The sequence below is a fragment of the Pseudonaja textilis genome, chromosome 3, assembly GCF_049901715.1.
Source record: "Pseudonaja textilis isolate UNSWEBS1 chromosome 3, rPseTex1.2, whole genome shotgun sequence".
NCBI lineage: Eukaryota > Metazoa > Chordata > Lepidosauria > Squamata > Elapidae > Pseudonaja > Pseudonaja textilis.
Window position 1 is genome coordinate 45,984,782 of NC_141992.1, and position 18,618 is coordinate 46,003,399.

Genomic DNA, 18,618 nt, shown 5'->3' on the forward strand with positions numbered 1-18,618 from the left:
TACTTTGTGTGGATTTCAACTCCCAGAATTCCTCAGCCACCAGCATAAAGCATGGTGTTGAACTCCACACATCTTAAAGTTGCCAAGTTTTGAAAAACACTGCTCTAGATGCTTGATTACCAATGGCCTTCTAGAAAAGCCAGATTCTAACTATCTCCAAAAGGCCCTAAGAGAGGGAGGAATTCTTGCTTAGCCCCTGAAGCACAGGTATATTAACCTGTGTACATAATTATTTAATCAGCATTTAACTGTACACCAACATAAAGGCCGTGTTATTACATCATGTGGGAAAAGTGTCATTTCTGAAGATGCACTATTGTCAAACTGCAAGAGAATCCATTTATTTAATGAGACCTTTCACATTTTTCAAATATTGTATTGACTGATTTGTGCTGAGTTATATGACATCAGGTAAATGGTAAAGTAAAAGGCAGAGAAGTACAGCTCTTAGTGCTTCTCTCTTATAAATGGGAAGCTCCATGACCATGGCTACCATTTATTGCTAACTAAAACTCTTCTGTCCTGCTGACCTTTTCTGTCACCTTCCTACAGGGCTCGTTGAATTCTTTCAAGCCCAAGGTATGAGGAACAGGTGGAACAGCTAAAATAGGCTGGCCTTGTGTGTGACAGGAATTCCCTGGGTTGTGTGACCTTTACTGTCATGCCCACCAGAGAGTTTGTGAAGAATTGAGACTGGAGAGATGAGGAAGGTTTCACCCAAGCAGTTAATGTGGGGAACAAAGTCTAAGAAGTCTATAGCTGCTGGAACTTGAGAAAAAGTTAAGCATAAACTAATTTTCTAGGTCAAAGAAAATCCTAGGATTTCGCATAGGAAAAGATAGGTGTTATTAGCATTGTTGGTAAAATTACTTTATTATATTTCAGAGTCAAAATAATTCAAATAACACTGAGCTTATACAAAATAATCATAATTTAATATAAACTTTCAAAATGAAACATTCAAGACAGGATTCAGCCATATGTAGTTTTCTCTATGTTGTCATTATTGTTTTCCCTTTGTACTTTCTTATCATATGCATTTACTTACATCCAGTTTGTTTTGTTTTTCTAAAGAACAAAACAAAACAAATAAACTCAGAGGCAAACCAACCGGAGTTCCTATTTTTTTCACTTTTAGACAACAAAGTGTCTAAAAATGGAGAAGTCAAAAAGACAGAGTGGATCATATCATTGTCTGCCAGGCGAAGGCAGCATTTCTGAATGTTCCCCTTGAAAAAAAATGCCTTGCTAATTAAAACGAGGAGGAGAGAGGGGGGGAGATCCCCAATTAGAAGCTGTTCCAAGTTATGATGGACAAAAAAGATACTTGCAACCAGGATATGACGTTCCTGAGCCCCCCCCCCCCATGGTCATGTGATTGCATTTCAGGAGGGGGCACTCAGCAACCCATTTCCAGCTGTTTGTAGTATGCTGTGGTCACATGACCCCCCCACCCGCTAGAAACTGGTATTTACTTTCAGTTTCTGGCAAAAAAAAAAAAACCTGGCTTCACTTAAGGATTGTGGCATTTGCTAATGAACACTACAAAAAATCATTTTAAAAAGTCAGTCTTAGGATGACCTGCTTAATAACTGGCACTATTTACAACCATAATTCTGAGCTCAATTACAGTTACAAGTCGAGGGCTAGCTGTACTTACTGGCTCAGTGCATTCTATCATCTTATTTTTCTTTATCTTCAGAGTACAACGTTACATTCATTAAATATTAGAAATACAAACACAAAACAAATTATCTAATTGTGCCTGAGAAACAGGTAAAACCACCAAGACATTTGCTATTGAGATACAATTTCCTACTGCTCAAAATACATTCCCCTGAAGAAACAAAAGCATAAGCTTCTAATTATGAATCCATCATTGTGGTTATTGTAATACTTAAAACTTTTCAATGGTTTACGCTGATGAGATGCATAGAACCTCAATAATTAAGGAGACTTGGTGTAATCCACAAGCATCTACTGAAACATTACAAGTCCATTCCTAGTAGCATGGATATATTCTTCAGAAACCGCACTACTCTCTCTAAATAACTAACCAGTCTATGCTGAGTCTCAGGGACTTCAGTTAAATATTAGCTTATGTGGTAAGAAGAGGAACTCTGAGTGACGAACTCCTACAACAAGGGAGGATTATTTTTATTTAGCAATGGCAGAATGTAAAGCTGTAATAAGTATTAAATTATAATCTTCTACCTGTATCACGCAAGGAACTTGGAAGAGTATAAAAAAGCAAGGAGTTCGGTATCATCCAGACTTTTTAACAGGGTAGTCCTAAAACTAGGCAGAACGCCCCACTCAATGAATGAATGAATGAAACTTGCTTCTGAGCATCTTGTAAAGTACTGTGCTTAAAGACTATATTTTTGTTCTTTTCCTGCTGAAAACTGAGGAGCAGGATTGGTAAGAACTGTTGACTATCTTCAGTTTATGATGTGGTTAGGTTAAACATGTTTTGCTTCCTGTTGTTTTAATCCAATATACCTTAAAAGCAATGTTTGCCATCCTGATTTTGCTTTTAAATTTTGCTTTTTTAAAAAAATCCAGTTAATCCATTAGAAGCTGCCATGCTGCAAAACAATTTTAGGCACTAAGTTTTTTTTTTTTTTTTCATGAGTATTCCAGAGCCCAATCTTCTAGAAAATAAAAAAAATGCTAACTCGCTCAATGTTAGCATATTACTTGGAAATGTGACCACTTATCTAAAAAAAGAGCAAAATGAGTTAGCTGGTGGCATTTCTGGAAGTAATTTTGGGAAGCTACATTTCTTCTGGTAAATCTGATTTTAGCTGTGTCCCCGATGACAGAAATGTGGGGGAGGGAAGAATCTTTTTGGTCCCATCATTTTGTGAGGGTTCCTGCAATATGCTCTCAAAATTCCAAGTGTGTTCACTAGCCTGGTTTGGATTAACTATTCAAAATATACTTACTGAAATACTTTTCAAAGCATATTTTAGTGAAGAGTTCTGGTTTGTTCTCAAAATCAGTATCTTCAGAGACTTGTGTTTATTACAACTCCCATCTCTGAATAATATTCCCCTTGATCAATCTGATATTACTGTTTCATGCAACAGCAGTACATATACTAATATCGCCCTGTGAGATAGGATTTGAATTCATTCGTCTGTTGGGAATATTATTTAGTGGAGCTCATTTTATGCATGAATACAGATGTGTTCCCTTCTTTATTGACTATTCAACTATAAATATGTAGATCATTTCTTGCCCAAAATAGCTTATTGGCTTATTAGTCTGCTCTGACACAGGCTATGCGATCTGATGATGTTGATATTATCAATAACTATCATAATAATCATTGCTCCCACCTTTTGGAACATTCGTCCCCAAAAAGGTGAGGCAGGTGCCCACTCTCCTGGCCTTTCGGAAATGGCTCTGCTTGGGGTCATGGAAGAGCATGCAGCCATGAAGCTGGTAGTACCCTGAAGGCCCTCCTTCTACCTTTTAATTAACATTTTTAACTATCTTGCCTTTTATTTAAATTTTATACACAGCTTTTATATTTTAATATTTTACTTGTATACTGCCTAGAGTTTGATGGAGATGGGCAGTTGTAAATTTGATAAATAATAGCAACAATAACAGTAGTGTCTTCCAAAACTAGTCTACAGGTACCATGGTTGTAAAACCTAATACATTTCATTTGCTTGCAAAACATGATCATATATTTGTGGAGCAAATACCGTAACATATTTGGCAAGTTATTTAATTGTGGCTGTTGCTGCTATTGTTTTGGACTGTACTTGATAAGGTTGTTAAGGGGATAACTACATTACTGGATTATCTGTGCATAGTAACTACAAGGCAATCACTCATAAAGTAACTTGAACTGCTTTGGTCACTACAAAAAAGAGCCCTGCCTAACCATTCTTTATCACAGAATGTATATAACCAAATTGAAATTAGATGATGTTTAGTTGAATGGATAGTTGCAATTTCAAAGGATTTTTAACGTTATTTGTGAACAGGCTCATTTTGGCACATTCAACAAAGTTTGGTTTAGTATGATCTCTGAATTTAACTATTCTTACATTTATTTTCCATTTTCTTTGTGGCCTTAGATACATCTTATGTCTTTATTACATAAGCCTATTTTGTAACAAATCATCCTTTCTTCCTAATTATCATAAATTCTGGAGTTTAGGGAAAGTTATGAGGTATGTTTGTAGATTCTACCAAATTTACCCCTCCGGTTATGACCAAACCCTGAAGTAATAATAACCATTGTTACAAAATTGCCCATTTCAGAACTCAGGCATAATACTAGGCACAGTGATTAGGGGAAAGACTATTCTCTATTTAAAAAATTATTGTAAATTCCAGGTTTTCATACACTAGCTCCTTGAACTGATATTAATAAAGAACTTCCTACTAGCCCAGAGCAAAGAATCTAAGCTTGACATCCTATTCTTAGATAGGGAGCTTTTCCCCTTTTCTCCTAATGACTAACAAAAACTGTCGACAACAAGATGGGTTTGCGGCTCATTCTGATAGGGGGGAAAAGGGCCTCCCTATTGAGCAAAGCGGCTCTGTTTAAGTTGCTATTTGAATTCTGGGGCAAACAATGAATTTAACTTTGTGACTAAGACCTTGTCTAGCTTGCTCTTTAGTCTGAGATTAATAATCATAAAAAAGGTCCACAACTACAACTGTATAAATAGCATCCTGAGAAAAGGTTAGTCTTGGCTTTCTCTTTGATGTGAGCTTGATTTTTTTAAAAAAAACCTACATTCAATATCTGTTTTGCATGTGCTGGTGTAAAATCTGAAGAAACAGGCTATCATGATAGACAAAGAGAGAGAACTGGGCTTGGTCCCTTTACTAAAGCACACCACCCAGTATTAAATTGTTGGAAATTACCAATAATTACTTGCCCAAAGGGCAATATGTTTCATAGAAATATCAAAAGATATCAGAAAAAAGAACCGATAAGATACCAATGTACACATCCTTCCTTACCTAGAATCTTACTGATGCTTGAATTGTGCATGTCTGGGAAAGCTTGCAAAATTTTACGTCTTTCATCCTTGGCCCACACCATAAAAGCATTCATGGGGCGCTTTATGTGGTTGTTGTTCCTGGATTCAGGGAAATGTCGTGAGCCTGCCAAGAAAGGACCAAAGAACAGTTCATTGAACTGACCAGACCTATGGGAGTTTGTGAATTCTGGAAATTGCAAATGGGGCTCACACATAGTGGATTTGTCACATCTGCTGTATACAAAAGCTGATTCCCTATCTCATGAGGTTTTGGCAGCATTAAAAAAATCATAATTCAGCTAGTCAACTACAGTTTTCATTTATTAAAGGAGGCTTGATTAGTTTTTCTCTTCAAAATTCAACACTGGTGAAATTTGTGAGAAAAAGAAGAAAATGTCATTACCATCTCCTTCACACGTTAGTAGAGACTCATCCAATCTCTGAAGAGATGACTCGTCCATCTGTTCTTTTCCAGGTGAAGAATCCAAATTGCTATGATCCTGAAAATACAGAGTTTTCTGCATCTTACCAAGGTAAGCAACTTTAAAAGTTACTACAGATAGTCCTCAAAACACAATCATTCATTAGAGACTTATGACTGTTTTTCACACTGAACAACCACTGCTGCATCCCCATGATTATGTGATCAAAATTCCACTTGGCAACTGGCTCATAGTTATGATAGTTGCGGTGTCCTGGGGACATGTGATCACCTTTTGAGAACTTCCGATAAACAAAGTCAATGGGGAAGCCAGATTCACTTTACAACAAGGGTGTCAAACATGATTTCATTGAGGGCTGCATCAGGGTCATGTTTGACTTCGGGGGATTGGGGGGGAGGTATGCCTGGGGTGGGCATGGCCAGCTCAACCTCGCTCTTGGCAAGGATACCTGTGGTGGCCAAGTGCTAAGGTAGGATTTCCTTCAGACCCTCACTCACTCTCATTATAATCTATCTTCCTTCCTTCCTTTTCTTTTTCCTTCCCTCTTCATTCTCCTTTCTTCTTCCTTCCTCTCACATCTTTCCTTCTTTTTCTTTATCTTTCCTCTTTCCTGTTCTCCTTTTCTGCTCCTTCTTGAATGCTCAAATGCAAAAGGGGAAAATTTTTCCTTTTGTTTTGTTTTTGTTTTTGCTAGCCCTCTGCCAGTGAAAATGGAGCCGGCGGGGGGGGGGCTGTGCAGCCTCCCTGGGCATCATTTTCAGCCACAAAAGCCTTCCGCAGCCCTCTGCCAATGAAAACAGTGCCCCCCTCAACTCCATTTTCAATGACAGAGGCAATGCGGGCTGGTCCTTTCCTGTTTCCAGGGTGGCCCTGCAGGCCAGATATAAGCACTCCATGGGCCAGATCCAGCCTGCGGGCCTTGAGCTTGACAGTCCTGCTTTATAACTATGTTACCAACTTAACACCTGCAGTGATTCACTTAACAACTGTGGCAAGAAAAAATGTAAAATGGGGCAAATTCACTTAATTACTGTCTCAGTAATAGAAATATTGGGCTAAACTGCCTTAAACCTAGATTTTTAAAATAATTATTTTGCCATATGTTAAATTGTCAAAAGAATATGGCTTTATATGATCTTCTAAAATAGGGCCTGTATAGTCCAAATCTGCTGGACAGGGAACAATAAAAGAAAGATTACAGGTAACATTATCTAAACAAAAAGAATCTCTGGAAACAAGGTATTTTATAATTTTTTGTTTATTAAAAAAAGGTTTCAACAAGAAAAAGGAACAATTCAGCTAACATTCTGGATAGTTTTTGTAAATAATACCTTAAAAACAAGAGTCTAGCAAATAAAAATGACTTTTGAATTGCTTTATGGGATATTGTAATAGAACAAGTATTTTATGTAGTTTAAGTTTAGACTTAAAATGTCAGAATATGGAGTTCTTATGCATTAATTTCTATTTATTATGTGCTAACTCAAACTCTCCAATTTTCACTCTCAGTATATAATTATTGTGCTATCACTGAAAGCTCTTCCTTTAATCATTCAAATTATCAGGTAGGCTTCTCCTACAACTTTCACCGGGCCTTACATCAGGAACATAGACTTCTGAAAAATAAAGTTAATAACGATTTCAAAAGACACCTCAACCCCATGATACTGTTGTTTCTACCAGAAATGTTTGGGGGATTAAATCAAACAGAATATAGTCTTGCCAGCTCACCAAATAATTTCTATTTGGTTGATTATGTTCTACAATGGGTATGGGATGGGTTGGGTAAGAATTGGGAAGCTTATACATTTTATCCAATTATTAAATTGTCTGAAATGCTACCCTAATATAAACCATGGCCAATTCATTACTATTCACAACGCAGACAATCGCTCTCAAACACCCAGATACCAGGGTTTTTTTTTTAAAAAAAAAGATGGCTGCTTTCATTAGACTCTGATATGTTTTGTTCTTCAAAATTCTAACCTTCATTCAAGGCTTGTGTCAGAGGGTATTCCTTCCTTTTAAGAAAATCAGTATCACTTACCTTAATATATGGATGATTTGGAGAACCATCTATAGCTCTGCTTTGGTTGTGCAGAAGTTGTTGAGCATCTTGTATTGCTTTAGTTATAGCATCTCCCTCTCCAAGGAACCCTGATATTTTAAAAAATACAACAGGTGATCAACTAATATTTAATGTCTTCATGATGATCACCAGTGCAAAGAAAACTACTAAAACAAAGAACTAACCCTTGGGCTGTCAAACCCAGACTGCAAAAATCCAGTCAACCACTCGATGGCAGCAAAAGGCCATAGGAAATCTCCGAGTTCACTGCCATGACCCAGAATTTTATATCCTGGTTACAACAGCTCTATCCTGCATTTTCCATAAGTATGCCTTGACCACAGCAATTTTCCTCTATAAAGCTTCAAGAGAATTTTCTTTTAGAATCAGTGATTACTTTTTTTCCTAATCAGAAAAATAAATATTTATGGGGCAATCCTGTGATTCCTAGGAAGATGATACATGAGTTCTATGTGAACTTCCACTTACATTACTGGTATGTAAAATCTGCAAGGAGATTTTTCCTGAATGTCAGAGGTGATGTAGACTACTGTGGCTACTGGCAGTGATCCATTGTTACAAAATAGAAAGAAACTGAATTCCAGCCCTGAAACTTTTGTAACTGGCTGCAGATATGAGATTTTCAACACAAAAAAGACTTCAACTCTAATTAACAAAACCTGGAGGGCTCAAGAATTATGACTTTCCTTCTTCCGCATGACCAAAATTGCTGTGCTTGTTATCTTGTGCCTTCAGCTATCATGAAACAGCAGAATATGCATCTCTAACAACAACAAAATATATACTACAATGTCTCTACAAATTCTGCACCACATTAAACTTCAGACTAGATTTATGCTTCTCTTCAAGAGTGCAATACACTTATGTTCTCATTTGGAGTGATTAGGAGTATTCTAAGTATCTGTTGACTTCTTATTAACTCTAGGAGCCTTAAACTTTATAATTTGCATATATTTCAAAATCATGGATATCCCAAAAGATGATCTAACACATTGGATATATTGATTTGGAATATATGAGCACTCCTGCAACATGAAGATCCTTGGTTCACATCTACATCAAATTTGTCTCTCCTGATTTGTAGAAATTCTCCAAGTTTTCCCAGACATATTTGGAGATGTTATGGACTGAATATTTTACATGCGCAGTGTATGCTTCTTCCTCTGAATTGGTAGTTTCTCTTCTCCCTTCAGCACTGGTGAATCCACAAGATAAAAACCCCAAAGAAATATCGAGGAAAGCCAAATTCATCTCTTCCTGAATCTAGGGATGTCAAGAATTCTTTCCCAAAGAAAAATCAAGAGTATAACCTAATTCATAAAGTATTTCGTAACGTTTGCAATGAGAAGTCAAATCAAATAAGCATTTCTCTTTCAGCTCTGAATCAGATGAACAGACCTACCCAAAGGAAGGCTGGGAGGGCTGGTCTGCAACTCTCGAGAAACACCACCGAGGGACTGGCTGCTACTAATCTTTAAATTAGGTGTGCTGGAGGCATTGGGGGGTTCAGAGCCTTTAGACTTTGCTGTTAAGTTGAGTGGCTGTGAAGATTCCTGAAAACAAAATAGAGAAGGAAGATAGAAACATTTTTCTATAAAATTTGGAGATCTAAGGAAAAAAAGACAATTAAGAAGTTTTACCTGGATCTGTAGGTGGCCTGAGCTTGCAGGTCTCTTTAGTGCTGAAGGAGGACTATGAAGCAGCTGCATAGGATATTCCACTGTAGATTGTAAAGAAACAGAAGAATCAGAGATTGTGTACAATGTTAAACATAAACTGAGATCCTTATTATGTCAACAGTGAATCAAGAAGGAATCTGCTGTAAGTACAGTGAAACTCAACCTGGAATAAAGTAAAAGGGCCAAATTTGAGCATCTGTCCCCAAACATGTAAAAACATGTCCCCTTTGTACATTACAGCAACAGGTTTGGGGACACATGTCATCAATGTAATAAAAGTACTGAACTGTTCTATGGTTCCAGACTATTAGAATGAGAGGGGTTTAATTTAAGTGATAACCAACTTTTAATACTAGATTAAAAGGGATCTAAACGCAACTACAACGATAAGACGGAGGTATAGCCAAATATAACTCAGCTTTATTAGAGTTATATTTTATCTTACAGTGAAATATAATATAGAAAACAATACAATAATATTATATGTTATATGGTGAGAGCAAGTTTGGTGTAGTGGTTAAAGTATTAGGCTAGAAAACTGGGAAGTTGTAGGTTGTAGTCTGCCTTAAGCATAAAGCCAGCTGGTTGACCTTGGGTTAGTCACTTTCTCTCAACCCAATAAAGAAGGCAATGGCAAATCATTTCTGAACAACCTTGCCAAGAAAACTGCTGGACGTGTCCAGGCAGTTTTCTGAGAGCTGGACATAATTGAACAATGGGCAAAAAGGAAATATAACAGGGCCGTATCAAAATTCATTACTGTACACTATTTCAAGTTATAATAACAAAATTATTTTATAATATATTATTTTATAATGATTTTAACACACTAATGAAAGGGAAGACCACTGATTTCTGCCCATCACCGTTCAATCTATGTGGAACTCTATCGTTATATGGTATAACATATAACAAAGCCTGCAACAGGTTCCTTCTGCCCCTTCTTATACTCAGTTGAACCAGGCCTTTTTCATTACCTGTGTTCTCTCAGTATAAAGTTTGTTAGGAATATAAGTCACCTAACAGGTATTTGGGTTAGAAATATGTAAACCAGAATAAACATTTTCGTACTATGTCTTTAAGAGATTGCAAAAACTGCAATTGGGTCTGGTTTTTCAAGCGGCCATAAGATGGAGCCAGAAACCTGGATTGTTTTAGTCTGAGTCTCAGAAGAGAGTGTGAGTGTATCTGTTTCCTTCTGTTGGAAAGTATTGCCATTGCTCCATTTTTCCTAATTGACTGATATTCCTGGATTTAATGTAAGTCTGACACTGAACTGTTTTTTGACACTAGACTTTGATATTTGGATTATCCCTGAATTGAAAAACTGACTGATTTACCTGTGAATGATTTTGGATTGCTTGTTTGGACTTTGCTTAACCTTTCTGGAAGTAAAAACCTACATTTACTGTACAGTGTATCTGTGTGCTGTATGTGTATTATTCAAACACTACTCTCAAATACGTCTCCCTGTATGCGCTCATTCTCCTAATGGGGAATTACCTCAACAAAGTTGCTACATATTTAATGGTTTGTGCATTTCTTCTTCAACATGATCTCCATACTACTCTATGCTATCTTTCTTTTTGGCCAGTGAGAATTGTGCTATTGCCACAAAGAGCTTAGGTCAAAAGAATCCGAAGCGTTTGGAAATGTTTCTGTTAATGGGCTACCGTAGTGTTAGGCAGTGGTGGGATCCAAATTTCTTAACAACCGGTTCTGTAAGCATGGCCTAATTTGTGGATGTGGCTTGGTGGTCATGTGACTGGGTGGGCATGGCCAGATGGCCATGTGACTGGCAAACCAAATACAAGTGGTCCTCGCTTAATGGCGGGTTGCTTAGCATGTGTTCTAATTTACGACTGACCTCCCCAGAACTACTTGACCTGTTTTTGGAGTTTTGACAGCCATGCGTGCACACACACACATACACATACACACACACTCTCCCTTCCAACCCTGCTATTCTATGATTCTGTAAGCATCTCCTGCTGGGGGGGTTGGACTAGAAGATGACCTCCAAGATCCCTTCCAGCCCTATATTGCTTTGCTGTTTCAGGGTCTTCTGAAGCCAGGTTTGTGTCCTTCCTTCTCCTTTTTTTCTCCCTCCCTCCTTCCCTCCATATATCTATCCATTCATATCTCATTCACTTTCTCCATCCTCCCTCCCTTTTTCTTTCTTTGTCCCTTCCTTCCATCTCCCCCTTTCTTTGTCTATCCCTTTTCTTCTTTTTGCTTCCTTTCTTTTTTCCCCTCTTTTCTCTTTCTTTTCTTTTGTGTCTCTCTCTCTTTCCCTCTCTCATTCCCTCTTTTTCTCTCTTCCCTCTTTTCTCTCTCTCCCCTCTCTCTCTCTCTCTCTGGCTCTCTCTCTGGCTCTCTCCCCCCCCTCTCTGTATCTCTCTGTGTGTGTCTCTGCCCCTCTCCCTATCTTCCCCTCTCCCTCCCCCTGTGTGTGTGTGTGTCTCAAAGCAGACTGGGCCAAGCCAGCAAACTCTCCTTGGCACTCTTCGCTACTTTTTTCAATTTTTGTTTTTGGAATCCAGACTGGCTGAATGATCGCCAGCCGTGGTAGAAGCATTTCCTTCAGGTGACCCTTCTCCTCCTCCCCCTCCTCTCGCAACTGGTGGCTGTGGCAGGGCTGGGAGGGTACACACACACGGGGAAATCCTCCTCAAGCGAGCAGCCCCCCGCCCCCCAAAGTGGTCGCCCAGGTTAGGGTGGCAGGCAGCGGTGGCAAAAGGTAAGTGTGGGGGGAAAGGCGATCAGCAGTGGCAGCTAGGCGACTGGGCCCGGGAATTTGCAGAGCCTCACTCACCCAGGAAGATCAGGCAGGGCCACAGCAGAAGGCAGGCAGCAATAGCAGGCCTGGCGGGTGGGCAAAAGCAGGCTGCAGTTGATACCACACATGCATGACAATGATTGGGAGCGGGGGGAGGGGCGGGCAGAGAGGGCAGGGCCAGACAGTGGTGTGATTTGCCAGTTCTCCGAACTGTGCAGAATCATAACAACTGGTTCTAAAGAAACAGACAGAACCGGTAGAATCCCACCCCTGGTATTAGGGATACTCCTATAGAAGGAGCAGTAGAGAAAAGCACAATCCGATGCTTCTTTTATGTCTGCTACACAAAGGCAGAGTATTTTTCACTGAACAGAGCCTTTTTTCTATTTACCCTTGAGAATTGTTGAAAGGGGGATGTTAAAACCTGCATGGTTGAACATTTGGCAATACTTTAGAGGAGGAAGCTGTTTGAAACAATCATACTAGTTCTGTATTATGTAACCAAACCCCAGCTATTACATTTGCAGATTGTCTACCTTGATTTTCCTACAAATCCATGTTAATAAACCTCTTAGAAGAAAAGCCCGTTTTGCAGTATTTTTCACTCTACCTTTCATTTCCAAAATATATGGAATGGGTTTATCGATGTTGAAAGGTAAGGTTTGTGTGGGGGAAAAAAATCAGTTTTAACCATTAAATGCAACATTCTAGCTCTATTTTTACTGACTGAAGCATTAGAGAATTGATTCAACATAGATTCATTTAGTCTCATGGTTTTCAATGGCTGAAACTAATAGAGGATGCCCCCTCTTCCCATTCCAAAGCCACTGTATAAAAGCCTTGGGAAATCCACATCACATTAATCAGAATCCCACTTTTCTTGGCCTTTTCATACCTGGCTTACATGGAATTGGCTGGATAGGAAGTGCCATCTGAGAATCTGGAGGGACAGGAAGAGGGTGGTGGTTGGGAGAAAACGCTGGAATCATAACGTAGGGCATGTTGACCTGCTGAAAAGAGTAAGGGAAATGGTAGACACAGAAATAGATAGAGGGCATAGGAAACTAACAATGCTACTTGTCCAAACATATCCACTAGAGGCAGTAACAAAGGGATGTACATCACTTTCTCACTTCTTACCCATATTGCAATATCAAATGTTAGGTACTTAATGTAAATACCCAGACAACATATTTAAGGAAGTGCAAAACTTGTATTACTCCTACTGCAGTGGAAGGAACACTGAAGTTTCTCATCAACTTGAAAAACGTTTTTAGTATGTATTTCTTTGCTAGAAATGGCAAGTAGCCAGAAACGGGGTAAGGGGTGGGAATATGAATTGAAGGAGGACAGGATTGGCCCTTTACTCCCATATCAAGGCTTCAAGCCCAATCACATTTAGTCTGAACTAAATCCTAATGATTTCACTGGCACATGCTTTACTGTAAGGCACTGTAGACCTCAACCTCTTTACATTTTGAAAAGCTGCATTTAATTTATCATTAGTAAGATAATAATTGCTTCTCTGTTAATTTCTGTACATCTAAGGGGAAAAGAATCTACATGTGGTACTATTACTCTTGTCTTGGCATTAAATCTTTTGAATCCAAATTTTTAGATGAATGCCTTCAATTAAGCCACACTTCACTCCTATTACCTAAGAGAAATGAATAACATTGTACCTGGATCTGCTGTTGCAGCAAGTTGATCTTGTGTTGTTGCTGGATAAGTTGTTGTTGTTGCTTGGCAATCTACAAGTAGGAAAGATGAGGTGGAACCAAGATCCATGCTAACTGAACTACATACCTTAGGGCCACGTAGGCACAGTGCTCACTTTTATAAAATAAAGGGAAGGCCACAATCCATGTGGCAAAAACAAGAACAGCTCATGTAAGCAGAACCCTGAATGCATGGATGCAAGTGATAACAAGTCTTGTTTGGAAAAGCAAGACTCTGGTGAAGGAATACCATGTTTCCCCTTTAGATTTCTCATCTATTTCTCCATCATTATTACACAGAATTCCAGTAATGAAACTACCATATTGAATAGCTGTAAGAAAGTAAATAAGCATATATTCGACCTATTAGTACACAAACCTACAAGTTATTGGAGTGAAGTGAAGTAAAACATTGTGCAGATTATATCATAATTCGGCTTGAAAATACCAGCAGTGTAAAGAAAGTTTGATGTCTCAGGCAGCATCCTAATATTAACTTCATCCTAAACCTTAAGCTTTGTGGATTTATTTAAAATTATGGCTTGCTTTCATATGTTAAGAGAAGGTGTAATTGGAACAACAGCCCTAACCATTCCCTTCACTGTTATTTCTGCATAATAAAACAACAAAACGTTTTGTGAGCATTAACACTTGTTCAATTTACTGTATAGCACTGTAGTTTTCACTCTGAATATGCATATTTAGGATTTTATAGTATCCTATTTATGTAGACTCTATACCCTGTTGCTTATTTACATACTACAAGACATATAGTTGGCAATTTTTATGTCTTTATCTTTTGCAGCCAGAGGCTACACTTTATTTAATGGAGGGGAAAGTGGTCTTCAAGAGCTGCAGAGAAGGTGGGACATTAGCTTTCAGGCCTTGATTTTTTTGGAGTTGTGTGATGGGAAATTGAGTAAAGCAGGAATATTAAACTAAAAAATATTCCTGATTCATATTGTGAAAAAACCATATCATAACATTAATTTACTGCTAAAAATGAGCAATATTATCTGAGAAGATTCTAAGGCCCACAAAAATGGCCACAGATTAACCATCCCTGATATAAATATTTGTTCTATTTCTAAACTGTTTGTCTTTTCAGGCTGATTTGAGTTAGATACAGACTTATTAACTTATTTAGCTCTATTATATCCTATATATATTGAAGTTCAAGTGCCAATCAGGAAATATTCTAAAGACAAATCTCAATAAGAAGGATAAATATAGACACAGAGTAGTGTTTTAGTACCTACCTGTTCTTGCTGTTGCCTGGCCAGCTCCATCTGTTGTTGCTGCTTCTCAAACAACATAGCAGCCATGTTCTTCTGCTCTGAATGGGCCGTCAGCAGCTGGTCCCTCAGGATGGACAGTTGGTTAATCATGACCAGCAGCTGTAATTCTTTCTCTGCCAAGCTTTCTTGGGTTCCTGGATCAAGCAAAAGAAATAGAGAAGAGATTAATAAGGGAAAGAGGGAAGTAGTGAAATTTTATTCTGAAATATTAAGGTTGTCCTCTTAGCGGGTATCCTGCAAGCATCAAAAAATCTAGGGGATTTCCTTTGTAAGTCTAGGACAAAGGAAAACAGGGGAGACCTGCTTTGCAAGCCATAGGTCTGACATAAAGTCATGCAACATGCACTTTACATTTGGAAACCCAAATCCTGGAGAGCATATAGAAAGAGGTGCTCGAGTAGATATAAGATGCTGCAGTCTTACAGGATCCAAACCAGTTTATTTTTTTACTTTTTATTGACAGATAACTGCATTCAAAGATCCACAGTATTATATATCAATTTGTTAAAAGATTAATTCTCACATGGTTGGGACCAATGTGGTTGTGTGAGTAGTTCAGCCTTTCTCATCCTGGTGCCTGGCAGATACTTTGGAATACAACTCCTACATTCTAACTAGCATGTTGGATCAGAATGTGGGGATATGCCTAGAGAGTACAAAGTTGATACAAGTTATATTGTCTCATAATGAGACAATTATGAACCACTTCTTGGATTGAATTATTTTTTTATCCTTTAAAATAAAGCAAAAATATCTGAATTCTGATGGTATGAATTTAAAAATGTCTTTAAAATTCTAATTGAGTTAATTTTCTCTGTTCTGAGCATTAACACATCCACAATTGAGCTAAACCCCTTGCTCACCTTTTACCTCTTTGGAATCCATAGGATTTTTCCCCAGAAGTCTCTCTTTCCATTCACTGGACAGTAACTTCTCAATGGTCGGCATCACTGTTGCAAGAAAATATGACAGCCCCAATAGGTAGGTTTGCAATTGAGAAATATAATAGGTTTTTTAATATCATAATGCATAATAATAGAAATGAAGACTAGCTTGGCTGGTGATGGATAATACTACAAGGACAGACCAAGATAATCAAGGAAATTGGTGACTTTAATTAAGCATCTGATTAACTTAATTAAGCAGCTGAATGCAAAAACTGGTACGAACATACATTCCCCTGACTCCTGTAAATCTAGTGTTATTTAATTTATAACATTATAGTTACTTCTAATGTAATGGGATTGCGCAAATCATTTAAAAAATATTACACATTTTTCAAGATAGCTATTTTGCAAAAATAATCATTTAAAAATTATCACATATTTTCCAATGTAGCTATTTTCATAAGCAGAAACCAAGAATCCACTCCAAGAAGAAAAATTTATATAAAGTGTATAAGGAGCTATATTTCTCTATGACAAGGGAGTTGTTTGCCTAATGTAACACTATACATCCCATTTGTACAATGTTGCTTTGTTTTGCAACTGGGGGATTTTAACTGGCGATATCATAGGCCGGTGTTGCAATAGTTTTAAATTTTTTAAATGTCACTGCTTACCGTCAAGTCCTTATAGCCTAACCTACAAAAGAAAGCTTCAAAGTGCAAAGAACCGTGCTGACCCCAAAAGTGGGTACATGCCTGTATTAGGCTAAAGCAAAAATCTCTTTTTAAATTTATAGCTGACAGTATAAATATCTGGCAAAAGACAGTGAGAAAATGCTGAAGAAATTTGGATTCCCATCCTGAGATCGTTTACACAAAACATGTAGTGGTGGGATGAGGTGAAGTGGGAAAAGAAGACTGCATGAGAAAGAGGAACATGAACTGTGTCCGGTTTTAATAGTTTTCTTCAGCACCAGGAGCAGACCTTTTGAATCTCAGTAGGACTTAATTGACTATTCAAGATCAAGCCACCCCCAACATACTTTGCATTATAACAGGAATTGCTCACAACAATATATTCTTCTTGGGAATGTCTCCCAGCCCCCCTCTCTTAGTATAAGGATTGAAGCCAAATTCAGAGGGAATAGGGAAGCCCATGATTGTTGCCAGATGATGTCATTGCCTTTATAAATAAAAAAGACATTTCATTCTCACCCCTCCCACCAGCCCAGCTCACAACACTGCCAGAGTCTGAATATATCATGGGCCCCATGATCTCAAAGCAAGTACTCGACTACACAATTATGTCTCTTCCCAGCAAGTAAAAGAAGAAAAGCCCAAAAGAAAACAACCTGTAAATGGATGCGTGTGGTTCTTGGTCTGGATGTGTGTGGGAGGAATATCGCGTCTGTAGAACATCCTTCCTACCTTCTCTTAGATTTTTATTGAAATCCAATTTTTCCTGGTGGCTAAGTGCAGGCTCGAGCACAGGGTTCCTGGAATCTAACGCCTTGTCCACTGGAGATACAGATTCCTGAAAGATAGTGAGCCACTGTCAATCACCAGCACCCTGCAGGAAATTAAAAAGGGAAGGATAACAGATATGCTTATCTTCACAGTCTTCCTTTCAAGCAGGGTTTGTCCAAACAACCTCTAGAGTGTAGTGAAGGAGCTGCAGACCTGGCTGGTCTCTCTCTCCCTCCCTCCCTCCCTCCCTCCCGCCCCCACAAGTGCTTCACTTCCCTAAGTTAAAAGTGACGGGGTCCCTTGGGAGTGACAAGGTATGCTTCATGTACATGTGTCTGAGAGAAGGTGGCCCACCTGTGGGAGAATTGGGGGATCAACAAAGTCACCCAGTGGCAAGGGTGATTTACTGGGGCTGTTGGAGCCAGGTGATGTGCAAGGAGCCTCCCCCTGAGTCAACTTGTAGTGGCTCTTGTTCTTTTCTTCTGTTTTAACGGTGCAGTTCACCATATTCCCAGCTCCATTAAGCTCCAGCTGAGGAGAGACAAGGCTCCTCATGGACATCCTGGATGACAAGGGAAACAAAATCAAAAGATTATGAAAATGTGCAGGAAAAGAAGGGCCATGAATGTCACTCACTTTAAAGAAAGACCAGTGTTCCAAACGTGAAATCAAGCATAACAAGGTTTCAGGCAGGCTCAGAAATGTCTGTTACTTCCATTGAACCTTTTTAGACACATCAACAGAACAGGACTCCAATTTGCACAGAGCGTGAATATGCTAAACTATATATCTCCTTACTAATTAAATCTATCTTCTGTCTTATCTCCAGAATTCCTTGGACTTCTCTACAAAACACAAGAAATTGGTAATTTAGGATCAGAAAGAATGACTGCCCCAGGATCATCCAGTGAACTTTCATGGCTGAGAGTCCATTTAAATCTGGGTTTCCCCAGTTCTACTTCAATACATTCATCAGCAACCTATGCAAACTCTCACACCACTCTTGCTGTACAGGTTGAAATAATAATTAGAATTTCAAAGAACATAAGACAGCCTTCCATTAGGGAAGTTTGTAACAAAGTAGTACCTGTTCTTATATAGGATACTATCCAGACGCTTAACTTTTGGGGTGCATTTAGAAAGCCTCAACTATGCGGTTTCCCATTTATACCTCAATTCCAGATTCTGCTTTGTTCTGAAAAGAGACTTATCCTTTATAACAGGCCACATCTTCATAACAACCA

General features: G+C 38.5%; 1 protein-coding gene across 4 annotated transcripts in view; it reads right to left on the bottom strand.

Annotated features, from left to right (window-relative positions):
- The window catches only part of SOX13 (SRY-box transcription factor 13), a 72,966-nt gene that overhangs the window by 6,646 nt on the left and 47,702 nt on the right, over positions 1 to 18,618 (bottom strand). For 3 of the 4 annotated variants that reach the window (XM_026715572.2, XM_087929473.1, XM_087929474.1), the window contains exons 2-12: positions 17,729 to 17,936; positions 17,336 to 17,441; positions 15,885 to 15,971; positions 14,983 to 15,155; positions 13,688 to 13,756; positions 12,901 to 13,015; positions 9,188 to 9,267; positions 8,950 to 9,100; positions 7,506 to 7,615; positions 5,419 to 5,515; positions 4,996 to 5,139 (exon numbers count right to left, since the gene is read on the bottom strand). In XM_026715572.2, the coding sequence (XP_026571357.1) occupies positions 4,996 to 5,139; positions 5,419 to 5,515; positions 7,506 to 7,615; positions 8,950 to 9,100; positions 9,188 to 9,267; positions 12,901 to 13,015; positions 13,688 to 13,756; positions 14,983 to 15,155; positions 15,885 to 15,971; positions 17,336 to 17,441; positions 17,729 to 17,935 (1,339 nt within the window). In that variant the 5' untranslated portion in view covers position 17,936. The remainder of the gene's footprint in view (positions 1 to 4,995; positions 5,140 to 5,418; positions 5,516 to 7,505; positions 7,616 to 8,949; positions 9,101 to 9,187; positions 9,268 to 12,900; positions 13,016 to 13,687; positions 13,757 to 14,982; positions 15,156 to 15,884; positions 15,972 to 17,335; positions 17,442 to 17,728; positions 17,937 to 18,618) is intronic. The other variant, XM_026715574.2, reaches the window with a different exon arrangement.